At 37.3% G+C, this 12,171-nt stretch overlaps 1 protein-coding gene across 2 annotated transcripts in view; it reads left to right on the plus strand.

Annotated features, from left to right (window-relative positions):
• crim1 (cysteine rich transmembrane BMP regulator 1 (chordin-like)) overlaps positions 1–2,146 on the plus strand; it is a 264,844-nt gene extending 262,698 nt beyond the window's left edge. For both annotated transcript variants that reach the window (XM_041252822.1, XM_041252823.1), the window contains one exon: positions 1,091–2,146. In XM_041252822.1, the coding sequence (XP_041108756.1) occupies positions 1,091–1,267 (177 nt within the window). In that variant the 3' untranslated portion in view covers positions 1,268–2,146. The remainder of the gene's footprint in view (positions 1–1,090) is intronic.
• The last annotated feature ends 10,025 nt before the right edge of the window (positions 2,147–12,171 follow it).

Below are 12,171 nucleotides of genomic sequence, written 5' to 3' on the forward strand. Positions count from 1 at the left end.
GAAAGGAAATACATTGTTTCAGAATTTCATTTTGAAAGATGTCTACTACACAAAACTAAAGCAGGTACAAGTTCCTTCCTTATGGAAAATTAGATGGACCATGTACGGTGTTGAAGCTAGTACAAAATATGTAATTATTTGAATTAATAAATGATAAGTGCATTTTTTTAAATGTGAAATTTACTGTTAATGAGAAACACTTTCCAATAAAATCACATACAGATTGAACACAATTTACTAACATCCCCACAAGTCACGCACATCAGCAAAAACCACAGACGCTAGCAAAAGACACGGAATCTGAGACCCCCGCAACCACTGTGACTAAATCCCAGCCCTAATGATAAGTGTATTGATTTGGTTATCAAACTAACAAACCTAAACATTCTCAGACAACATAGAAAATCAGTGTTTTTCAGTGGTCATAAGCCAACTGGGGAACACAGCTTGGATCAGCTGCATTTTTTGCATGATGCTTACAGTGTACTGAAAAGCAATTTAAAAAATGTGGAAGAATGTTATACTACATTTTATCCATAATTTTAAACAATTTAGAATGCATTTTGTCAAAATGTTTGTCTACTAGTTGGTTCGCCATGATATGTTGCAAAAGGAGACCGCAGCTGAAAGCCTTGATAAGGCTTGATAACCTGTGGGATATTGATATTTGTCCTAGCCTCTGTTCTACCTTATTACATTATCTGTGTATCTGGAGTTCTTTTTCTGTTTAAATCTTTTCTGTAAACAATACAAATAAATATAAATATTTCTGTTCTTGAATTTGAAATTGTAAATCTGCCAGGGAAATGTAGAAATCCAAAATGCATTATATTGTTTTCCCGCAGCGACTGCTCTTCAGTGGTTACATTGTGGAAGCCAGTTTTTGCTTTCCTTCTCCTTTTCTTTAAACAATGATTACACTTTTTTTACTATGACACTATATTTATAGCAGCTGTAATGTACCACAGCAGTGGACTTATGCTCAACTTTCTTTTGTTTTGTTTGATTCTGATTCACTGAAGCTGTGTCTGTATTATTGCCTTTGTGAGGGCTGATGCTGATTAGCATGTTTTTCTATTTCTGTTTACAGCCTACATGTTTGAATAACCAGCTGGTGTATGTGGACTGTAAGAAAGGCATGATGGTCCAGGTAGACAGTCCTCAGCGGATGCTGAGGCTTGCAGACCCAGACTCCAGATACAGCGGCTCCTACAGCATGCAAAAACAGAACAACCTGCAGGCAGACAACTTCTACCAAACAGTGTGAGGAACTACTGCACCATCAGAAACAGAACACAAGTGACTTAACTGTTATCTGAAACACAAAATAAATAAATAAATAATAATAATAATAATAATAATAATAATAATAATAATAATAATAAATAATAATAATAAAAAAAGCATTATTATATTTGGGATTGTGAATTAATGTACTGCTCTGGAATATGACAGATTGTGCCTCCTGCAGCGTGTCAGAAAATAGCATTCCTGCTTTTCATTGTGATCGCCTGACCAGTGTTTCATAGAACACTGTGACACCAAAGTTCTAAATTACTAAAGTTGTATTTGCTTGTATTATTGCTGTCGATGGATCAGGCCATCAGTGTGGAAGCTCAGTCTTTCAGACTGGCAGAAGACATGGGGGTCTCGAACCAGGCATCTGGACATTGGCTTTTCTTGTTGCTCTGAACCTACCTTTGATGGAGCCCAACTCACTAAAAGGACAATCCCTAAAGGATGAAGCAGTGTGACCTTTTAACCTTTGCTAGATGCATAATCGTAGACTGGAATCTTCTAAGGCCGCAGGCCTCATGTATTTGCGTAATTTTTACAACGGTGGGTTTACGCTTAAAATAAACAAATATACTTTTCTTTTTTTTTAAATACAGAAAACTAGAAACATAACAAAAAGGGTGTGTTGATGTTTAACATATAAACTATACTGTGTGCTGCTTATATTTTTCAAATGGCCAGTTTTTACCAGGACAGGTAGCAAAGGACTTGAGGCCTACTATATTCTGTGTTTGATCACTGGATCCTGAAGCGACTGTACTAGACAGAAGTCTGATGACTTCCTTGTGTTGGTTATCTTGAAATCGTTGTGTTTTCTGTGGGTTCTGAAGGTTGGAAAAACAAGATAATATATTTCTCTAAGAGTAAAAACAGAGACTGTGTTTTTTTTTTTTTTTTTTTTTTTTTTTATTTACGGTTATGCAGACTTAGAAGCTGCTTCCAAGCTAGGGAGGAGCTGCTTAATTGTATATTACTCAAGCACCTTTTTTTTGCTTTGAAACTCATAAACAATGGAGATTATGCTTCTTGAAATGTTATCTTATAGGAATATTTATGTAATAATATGTTATGCTTTTTAAAAAATCTTTATATATATATCTTATATATTTTATATATATATATATAGTATATAATATATATATATATATATATATATTTTCTATATTTATATTTTTATTGTGAAAAATTTACTAAAGAAAGATTGATTCTTTTCTTTAAATACTGGAACTGAAATAGCTATACAGGCATTCCATGTCGATGCTTGATTGCTTGTGAGTTTGCGACAAAAAAGGAAGAGCATCTCATTCTACCTATGATTTTATTTTTGTGCCTTTAATTTGCTGATGGCTTGGCATCACTCTTAAAATGTATTTTTATTTTCTTTCTAAAATATGTTGTTCCTTTTCATTGAAAGTTTTTAAAAGACCACATTGCTTACAAGGCAGCAGAAAGCGTGGCGCTCACTGAATTGTTTGAACAGCATGGGCATGGCTATGACTATAATAATAATAATAATAATAATAATAATAATAATAATAATAATAAATAATAATAATAATAATAATAATAATAATAATAATAATAATAAATAATAAATAAATAATAATAATAAAAAACAAACAAACTTTCTGATGTCGAAACGACTGGAATGTTGTCAGAAATAAGCTGGGAATTTGTGATAGTTTGTCTAGGGTGTAACTTTATATTTTAATGTATAAAAAGTCATTATTAATATTGATTTTGACAGGTCTTGGCACTTTTATGTAGAAATTACCTGTTTATGTCATGGTTTTTTTTTTTTCAACTGTATCATGAGAGTTGCCCTTTTTGCTAAATGTGAAAATAAATTGTACTTTGTTTTGTAGTGGAACTTCCAAGTATTGTTGTAAATACTTGGGTGGAACTTGCTGAAAAACAAACAAATCAATCTAATTTATGACCTAATTTATTAATCTGAAGAAATTGTTAAAAAAAAAAAAATGTACACAAGAACAAAATAAGATGTTCCTTGTAGTTTGTGACAGATAACATGTTGTTTCTTAAGATAAAAGGGGGAGGGTCAAAAATGTTGCTATAAGGTTTTTTTTTTTTTTTTTTTCTGAACACATACAAGTACAGTATCATCAGCTTCTGTTTTGATTGCTCTCCTGCTGTATAAGCAGCAAAAGAGAAGACAGTCATTCCTTACCAAACAAGCAAATATAATATTTTAAAAAGTAAACTCTCCTGTTGTCGTTGTTGGCTTAGGCGAGTTATATTCAGAATTATGAATGGGATGTAGGACTTGGTGTAAAAATGTTTAGGTTCGTTTTGTTTTGGGGGTTTTTTTGGAAAAAAAAAAAAAAAAAAAAAAAACATACTGTATCCCTGATTGTGCTCTTGTAAAAATAAATGCAAATATTATTTCTAAAGGAAACTAGATAAATATGTGGCACTTGGAGTTCCCTGCTGTTTTGCAGAACGCTTGTTTTTTTTTTCTTTTTTTTTTTTTTTTTTTTTTTTAACTAAGGCAATTTCCTCTATTTTGTTTGGCTCTTGGCAGCACAATAAATAATTTAAAAATGGATTATGTGATAGTTTATCTATTTATTTCATTTTCTTTGATTTTTTTGTTTTTGTTTTTTTAATGTGCATTCCAAACATTGAAAGCGTGGAAAAGGTTTTCCTTCGAAATGCGTCAACTCCAGGGACAAACAGAATAATAATCATTTTACAATTTAACAAAAATGCACTTCTTGTTATCCCATTCCAAATTTTGCATTAAGAAATGTTATCGCACAACATCAAAACCAATGGGCCAATAAAAATGAGACAGTAAATCTGCAGTAGTTAAATCTGTGCCAACCAGAAAAAGGCTCAGAGCTACAACAGTGCATCGCTAAATTTTCAACAGTACATTATCAGACATTTCACAGACTTCCCAGAATATTCTAAAGACACTGTATTCAGTTTATAAATGTAATTATATATTTGTAACCCCACCTTGGTGCTTTGAGTAGTCAGAGTGCAGATAAACTACTTGGAAGCAGTGGATAATTTCAATGTCTGTGGTTCAGTGTCCAATAATGGTTAACACTTCGAGCAAGCAGTCAAGAAATGAGCAATAACAGGAGATTCCAGGGTTTTTAGCAGATGATGGTGAACTGACTAACATAGCTGAATTTATCGTGCAGCATACCTTTTGCCAAATTGACGATTAATATCGACATTTATTTTTGAAAGAATTTACCATTTTTTATCTTTATTTTTCAGTTCAAGCAGAGCATGGGTGAAATCGACCTTTATGCTTACAAAAAAACCCAGACTTTTTATGTAATTGAGAAATGTCTCATTTAGAGAAACCTTTTATCTTGTTCAACATGCAACAAAACCATTGTTACCAACATTCTAGTTGAAATAATGTTTGGTCACAGCGAAGCTATACCTTTTAAAGCTAAAGTTCCTACACAAATTTAAAATAATTAACAAGTAAAAATAATATATCCAGAACAAAACATTACACAGTTGAACAGAACTAACTTGCACTTATTATTCTGAGCTCCGCCCCTCTCCTTCTTCAGCACAGCTGGACTCACTGGAGGCGTGGCAGACGGGCCACCTTCGTCCTGCCGTGGAGACTTCAGCCCTCGATCAGGGTATTGTCCACAATATTCATTAAGTGTTTTCCTCTTGCGCCCCATTTTCAAATCAAACTAATAACTGTCACCGTATATACCTATAATAGCAAAAGCTTACCTACACCTTAACCCACTAATTTAACTAAGTAGGCGCTTTGAATGACAGGCGCTGTAGCTGGTAAATGAAAGTGCACAGTCGGTCTTGACGATTTTGACAGTCATTTAAACGAATGAGAGAATTCTAGCGCTGCTTCAGCCAACAAGATCTGTCAGAACACGATGCAAGGACTGACGGTGAAATTACTCTAGCCTATAAGGGACCACTGAGTTGACTGACAGCGACCCCTAGCCATTCAGAGCGAAATGGAGATGGGACAGTCAGCAAGTATAAAAACTACAGACTAGTGGTGAGTTCTATAAGTTTTGATGAGAAAAAAAAATAGCGAGTGGTTTTACAGACGTTTAAAATTAAAATCGAAAAATAGCAAGCCTAGATACAAAGTAGGGGCCTCTATTTAAATAATACTAAACACATCAATAACTAGTATGTTAGTGTGTAACAATCACTCTGCACAAATGAGAAGCAGTTACACTGTCCTCCCTAAGGATATACTACTGGCCCTATTGATATAACTAAATAAGTCGGCAAGAGTGACAGCAAAAACGGACGTCAGAGGTGTCAAATTCACGAGCGACTGGTTTGTGGTCACATAACCCTCTCCATCAGCCATTGAAAAGTAGCCCAAATGGCATTACGTTAAATTGATTAAAACCAAAGGGTGTGGTAAATGCCGTCTTCTCTCTATTTCCTGCATCCATCGCCACTTGCCAGTAACCCGAGCGTATAACTAAATACCGCAGCATCACTCAGGGACTCCAGGATGTCACGAATGAAGGGCATCGGGTATGTGTTCAGCTTTCTGTAGTCCACACAGAATTAGTAACCACCATCTTTCTTCTCTATGAGCACCACTGGAGAGGACCATGGGGAGTTCAATGGTTCTATAACTCCGTCCAGAAGCATGTCATGGGCTTGTTCCTTGATGAAAAGTGAAATGCAGCAAACAAACATGCACAAATCTGTAGATCGCTTGTACAAACACAAAACCAAAGACAAGAGCACGAAATAGTGCAAAGCTTAAATAGGGAAGAGAGAGAGATTGACAGATGGTACAGCCAGAGGGGATCCCCGGCGTTGTGCAAACCGTGACCAGAAACCGGCGAGATGAGCACAATGCCAGCTATTGGGAACAGCTGGGAAGACAGAGTGCAACCTCTAACTTTCCCCAGCCGAATGCAACCAGAAAGGACAGGACGGTGGGGTTTGGGGATAACTGGCTGAGAAACAGAGAGAGCAGGTGAGTGCCTGCTACGGCGCCCCCAGAACTACGCTATAAGGCTACATTAAAAGTGTGATACAAGGAATGACTGCTCACATAGTGCAGATCAGCTCTTTTTCTTTTTCTGCTAACACTGACTTAATTCGAGGGCCCTTCGGCTAAATCAGATCCAGGAGAGGGAACGGCAGCTGTTCCAAACAATAGTCAGTGTACTGTAGTAATAAAAAAATATCAGGTCCGAAATATTTAGACGCTGCGCAGGCGCCAGGTATGAATATCCGAGCGGGGGCCTCTAAAAATGTAACCCCGCCTTGGTGCTTTGATAGTCAGAGTGCAGACAAACTACTTGGAAGCAGTGGATAGTTTAAATGTCTGGTTCAGTGTCCAATGAAGCTTAACTCTTCGAGCAAGCAGTCGAGAAATGAGCAATAACAGGAGATTCCTAGCGGATGATGGTGAACTGACTAGCATACCTGAATTTACCTTGCAGCATCCGGTAAACGAGATAGTATAAATAGTTATAAAGTAGGGGCCTCCATTTAAATAATACTAAACATATCAATAACTAATATGTTGGCTTCTGTAATGGTACCTAAATTCAAAAGTTGTTAACATATACTTTCAATGAGCGTCTTCAAAATTTGCATGGAGTGATATTTTACTTTAAACAGAAATATATATCTATCCCTCAAATCACCATTGTTGAAAGCAGTCTTTCAGTAGATATATACAATGCCTTGCAAATGTATTCAGACCCCTCATATGGTGTCCCATTTTTTTAAATTAAAAAATGATACATTGTGACCAGGATGTAGTGGTGATGTCAGACCCGGAAAAACACAGAAACCAAAACAGGAAATGGCGGTGAACCTGAGACGCTACGGCGTCCAGTGTTTTATTAAATAATAAATAAACAAACAAAAGATTTAAACAAAACACACAACACTGAAAATAAAGGGTGCGTTGGCCAAACAAACAGACAGACAAAATGCAAAACGGACGTGGACGAATCCAACAAACAAGTACCGTGCTGGTTTTTAGCCAGCAAGCTGTAGCAATTGCTATATTTTTAAATTAACTCTCCTCTCTCTCATCCGTTCTCCACTCCCCGAACACACAACCCTGAGTGAGTGAAAACATGCTGCTTTTATGCAGCTGTACCGAGACTCGATTGCTAATCAATCATTCAATTGGAGTCTCGGTACAACTGCACATGAATTAATAAAGTGCAATTCCCTGTGCTCACATATTATGTTTTACCTGCATGTGAAGTGCTGTGCAATCCTCGTTCCTAAATACAAATATACATTTTAAACACTCGTGCTCGTAACCCATATTTAAAAAGTGTATTTTAGACATAAACACCAACATTAACACACTACATACAACATAAAACATTAATAAACATAAAGGGGCGGGACACTCTGCCACATGCATACACATTTTTTTTAAACTTAATATTTTATTCAAAACTTGAATTCTCAAACTGAAGACTTCTAAAGGTAAGATAAGTTACAGTAAATGTCAGCAAAAACTAAAGATAAAAAGCTGAAATATGTTGATTGCATCGTACTCAGACCCGTCAACTCAATATTTGGTGGAAGCACCTTTGGCAGCAATTACAGCCGCAAGTCTTTTTGGGTAAGTCTCTACCAACTTTGCACACTGGCTTGGTGCAATTCGTGCCCATTCTTCTTGGCAGATTTGCTTGGGGATCGCTTATGGACAGCAATTTTCAAGACTTTCCACTCTCAATAGAATTCAAGTCAAGACTTTGACTGGGCAACTCAAGAACATTCACTTTCTTATTTTTTGGCCTTGTGCTTTAGATTATTTAAAGGTTAATTTTCACCCCAGTTTTAAGTCTTTAGCAGACTGAAACAGGTTTTCCTCTAGTATTTGCCTGTACTTTGCTCCATTCATTTTTCCTTCAATCCTTCAATCCTTTCCAGTTCCAGTGCCAGAGTGGCAAAACGAGTCCAAAAACAGGTTATGCTTTTGAAAACAAAACTAGGGTTCTAATTTAAAACAAAATCAGAAAGCAATTCAACAAAAGTCATGCATTTCTTCCAACAAATGCAGAAGTGTAGAGAGAAAAACAGATGGGGCATTTTGCATAAAAACTATTTAAAATTGACAAATACAGGCATCTTTTTAAAAAACCTGGTAGCATGCAGAACTATGTGAATACTGAATAGCACATTAAATATGTGTGTTTTTTTATTTTTATTTATTTAACTTGAATGTTATGGTTTAACACTTGAGCTGGACATTTAAAATGCTATGTGTGTCTTGTGCAGTATGGAATCCAGCCAGAATTATCACATTGTTTTGAAGTGAATATTTCCAAAAACTAAATTTGATTAAAGTAGAAAGGTGACATTTATATCATGCAGTCAGAAATGACTTAGCAAAATGCTTGCATGTTAGTGTTTAGTGCAGTCATCTGTTCATGTTAATCAGCTACCAGACAGCTTGTTGATGGGCACTTGTTATATGATATGAACACACTCAATAGGTCTGGAGTAGGGAATCCAATTTCAGACACTTCCCAATCCAGGAGTTAGGGAAGTTATATATTGATATATATATATATATATATAGCTATATAAGAGCCAGCTGCAAAGAGCCAGCTGCTTTTATTAGCCAAATAAATTACCGGCCTACATGCATAGGCTAATGCTATCCATCGACAAAGGAGTTCTTCAACAAATTAGTCAAAAAACACATAAAGCATTGCCATTTGTAATAAGTCAGTCGTGTACTCTCCAGCTCTCCAGTGTCGAGTGATTTTCACCTGACCAAAGGTGAGGTGGCACTGAGCCTGCTAGTTATCACACAGCTGCCTGCTAAACTCAATAATACTGTTATTTAAAAACATAAACTTAGATAAAACACACTGAACTGATTAAACTAAACTACAATACTGAACATTTAAACTCCAGAAAGCAAACATACCTAGTAAATACTACACATGTTTAAAAGAAGCAACATCATACAATCATTATTATTATTTTCTTTTTCTTTTTAGCCTACAGACTGGAGAACCACCTCTGCCATAATATGATGCTGCCTCCAATATGCTTGACTGTAGGGATGGTGTTGACTGGGAGATGTGTTCCAATTTGGTCATCTGACCACAACACCTTTTACCACATTTTTGCAGGATCACTCAGGTGCTTTGTTGCAAACTCCATGCGGGCTTTGAGATGGCTTATTTTTAGTAATGGCTTCCTTCTTGCCTCCCTGCCATACAGGCCACTTTTGTGAAGTGTTTTGGATATTGTTGACTGATGCACATTTTCTCTCTCTCAGCCATTGAACTCTGTTTCTCTTTTAAAGTTGTCATTGGCCTCACAGTGACATCCCTCACCATTTCCTTCTTGCCTGGCTGCTCAGTTTAGAGGGACAGCCTGATCTAGGCAGTGTCTGTGTAGTACATGCACCTTCCGTTTCTTGATGATTGAGTAGACTGTGCTCAGAGGCTTTGATATTTTTTTGTACCCTTCTCCTGATCTGTGCTGTTCAATGATTGTATCCCTGACTTGCTTTGAAAGCTTCTTGGTCTTCATGGTTGAGTCTTTGCTTGAAATTCACTACCTGACCAAGGAACCTCACAGAGACAGGTGTTTTTATTCAGAAGTCACAATAACCACTAATCTTGCACATAGACAAAGGCCATTCAACTAATTGTGTGGCTCATTAAGGTCATTTTGTGCATCTGAATTAATTTAGGTTTGCCACAGCAAGGGGTTTGAATACTTACACAATCATGACTCTTCCATTTTTATTTCATATTAATTATCTATTTGCTTTCTTGCTTTGAATGTTTTTGCTTTGAATGTTTGGAGTAGGTTGTGTATATAAAACATTTTAATTTCTATTTCAAAGTGTCATGACTGGAAGCTTGTGACGGAGAGCGAATGAATCCGAATCAAAAATCTCCCTCTCGACCAGTGAGGGCACTGTACAACAGGAGCTGCGGGCTTCCTACTGAATGGTTGGGCAGTTCATCCTGGGGACAGTCGGGAGCCGGCCATTCAGGAAGAGGGCGGCGTCACGGTACCTGGAGTCATCGCCCTAGTACGGTGAGCGAAGTTTCAGTCATGAATTGGAGGAGACGTGATTGAACTAGCTATCGGAGGGGGTGGGGCTTAGGGTACTTTAGGGGGACGTGACGCCGTAATCGGCTCCTTTGTTGTGGTTAATGGGAGGAGACAAGGACGGAATCTTAAATGAAGTGTGGGTTCATTGAGGAGTATTGTGTTTGTTTTGCCAGACGGCAAAGTTTGGAGACGTGTTTTTGTGTTTATTATTTCGGGACTGCAACCCCTTTGTTTTGTAGCTGGTAATACCCATTGCTGGGTAGAACCAGCTTTATTATTTTGGGTCCAGTTTTCACTGGCAATACCCATTGCTGGGTAGAGACAGCTTTATTATTTGAAACCCAGTTTAAAAAGGGCATTAAAAGAAACCTGACCGGTAGACTTTGTGTTTGTCCTTTGTTGGAGCACCTCAACTCACCTATACACCGAAGCACTACAAACCACTTTGCCACAAAGCTTTAAAGCAACAAAATGTGAAAACTGTGAGAGGGCCTGAATACATTTGCAAGACACTGTGTGTATATATACAGTGGCTTGCGAAAGTATTGACCCTCCTTGGCATTTTTCCTATTTTGTTGCCTTACAACCTGGAATTAAAATAGATTTTTTGGGGGTTTGTATCATTTCATTTACACAACATGCCTACCACTTTGAAGATGCGAAATATTTTTTATTGTGAAATATACAAGAAATAAGACAAAAAAACAGAAAACTTGAGCGTGCATAACTATTCACCCCCCCAAAGTCAATACCTTGTAGAGCCACATTTTGCAGCAATTACAGCTGCAGGTCTCTTGGGGTATGTATCTATAAGCTTGGCACATCTAGCCACTGGGATTTTTGCCCATTCTTTAAGGCAAAACTGCTCCAGCTCCTTCAAGTTGGATGGGTTCCGCTGGTGTACAGCAATCTTTAAGTCATACCACAGATTCTCAATTGAATTGAGGTCTGGGCTTTGACTAGGCCATTCCAAGACATTTAAGTGTTTCCCCTTAAACCACTCAAGTGTTGCTTTAGCAGTATGCTTAGGGTCATTGTCCTGCTGGAAGGTGAACCTCCGTCCCAGTCTCAAATCTCTGACTGAAACAGGTTTCCCTCAAGAATTTCCCTGTATTTAGCGCCATCCATCATTCATTCAATTCTGACCAGTTTCCCAGTCCCTGCCGATGAAAAACATCCCCACAGCATGATGCTGCAACCACCATGCTTCACTGAGGGGATGGTGTTCTTGGGGTGATGAGGGGTGTTGGGTTTGCGCCAGACATAACGTTTTCCTTCATGGCCAAAAAGCTTAATTTTAGTCTCATCTGAGTTTTGGTGGACGGCCCTCTCTTGCCAGGTTTGTTGTGGTGCTATATTCTTTCCATTTTTTAATAATGGCTTTAATGGTGCTCCATGGGATGTTCAAAGTTTCAGATATTTTTTTATAACCCAACCCTGATCTGTACTTCTCCACAACTTTGTCCCTGACCTGTTTGGAGAGCTCCTTGGTCTTCATGGTGCCGCTTGCTTGGTGGTGCCCCTTGCTTAGTGGTGTTGCAGACTCTGGGGCCTTTCAGAAAAGGTGTATATATACTGAGATCATGTGACAGATCATGTGACACTTAGAGTGCACACAGGTGGACTTTATTTAACTAATTATGTGACTTCTGAAGGTAATTGGTTGCACCAGATCTTATTTAGAGGCTTAATAGCAAAGGGGTGAATACATATGCACGCACCACTTTTCCGTTATTTATTTTTTAGAATGTTTTTAAACAAGTTATTTTTTTCATTTCACTTCACCAATTTGGACTATTTTGTGTATGTCCA

The sequence above is a fragment of the Polyodon spathula genome, chromosome 6, assembly GCF_017654505.1.
Source record: "Polyodon spathula isolate WHYD16114869_AA chromosome 6, ASM1765450v1, whole genome shotgun sequence".
Lineage (NCBI taxonomy): Eukaryota > Metazoa > Chordata > Actinopteri > Acipenseriformes > Polyodontidae > Polyodon > Polyodon spathula.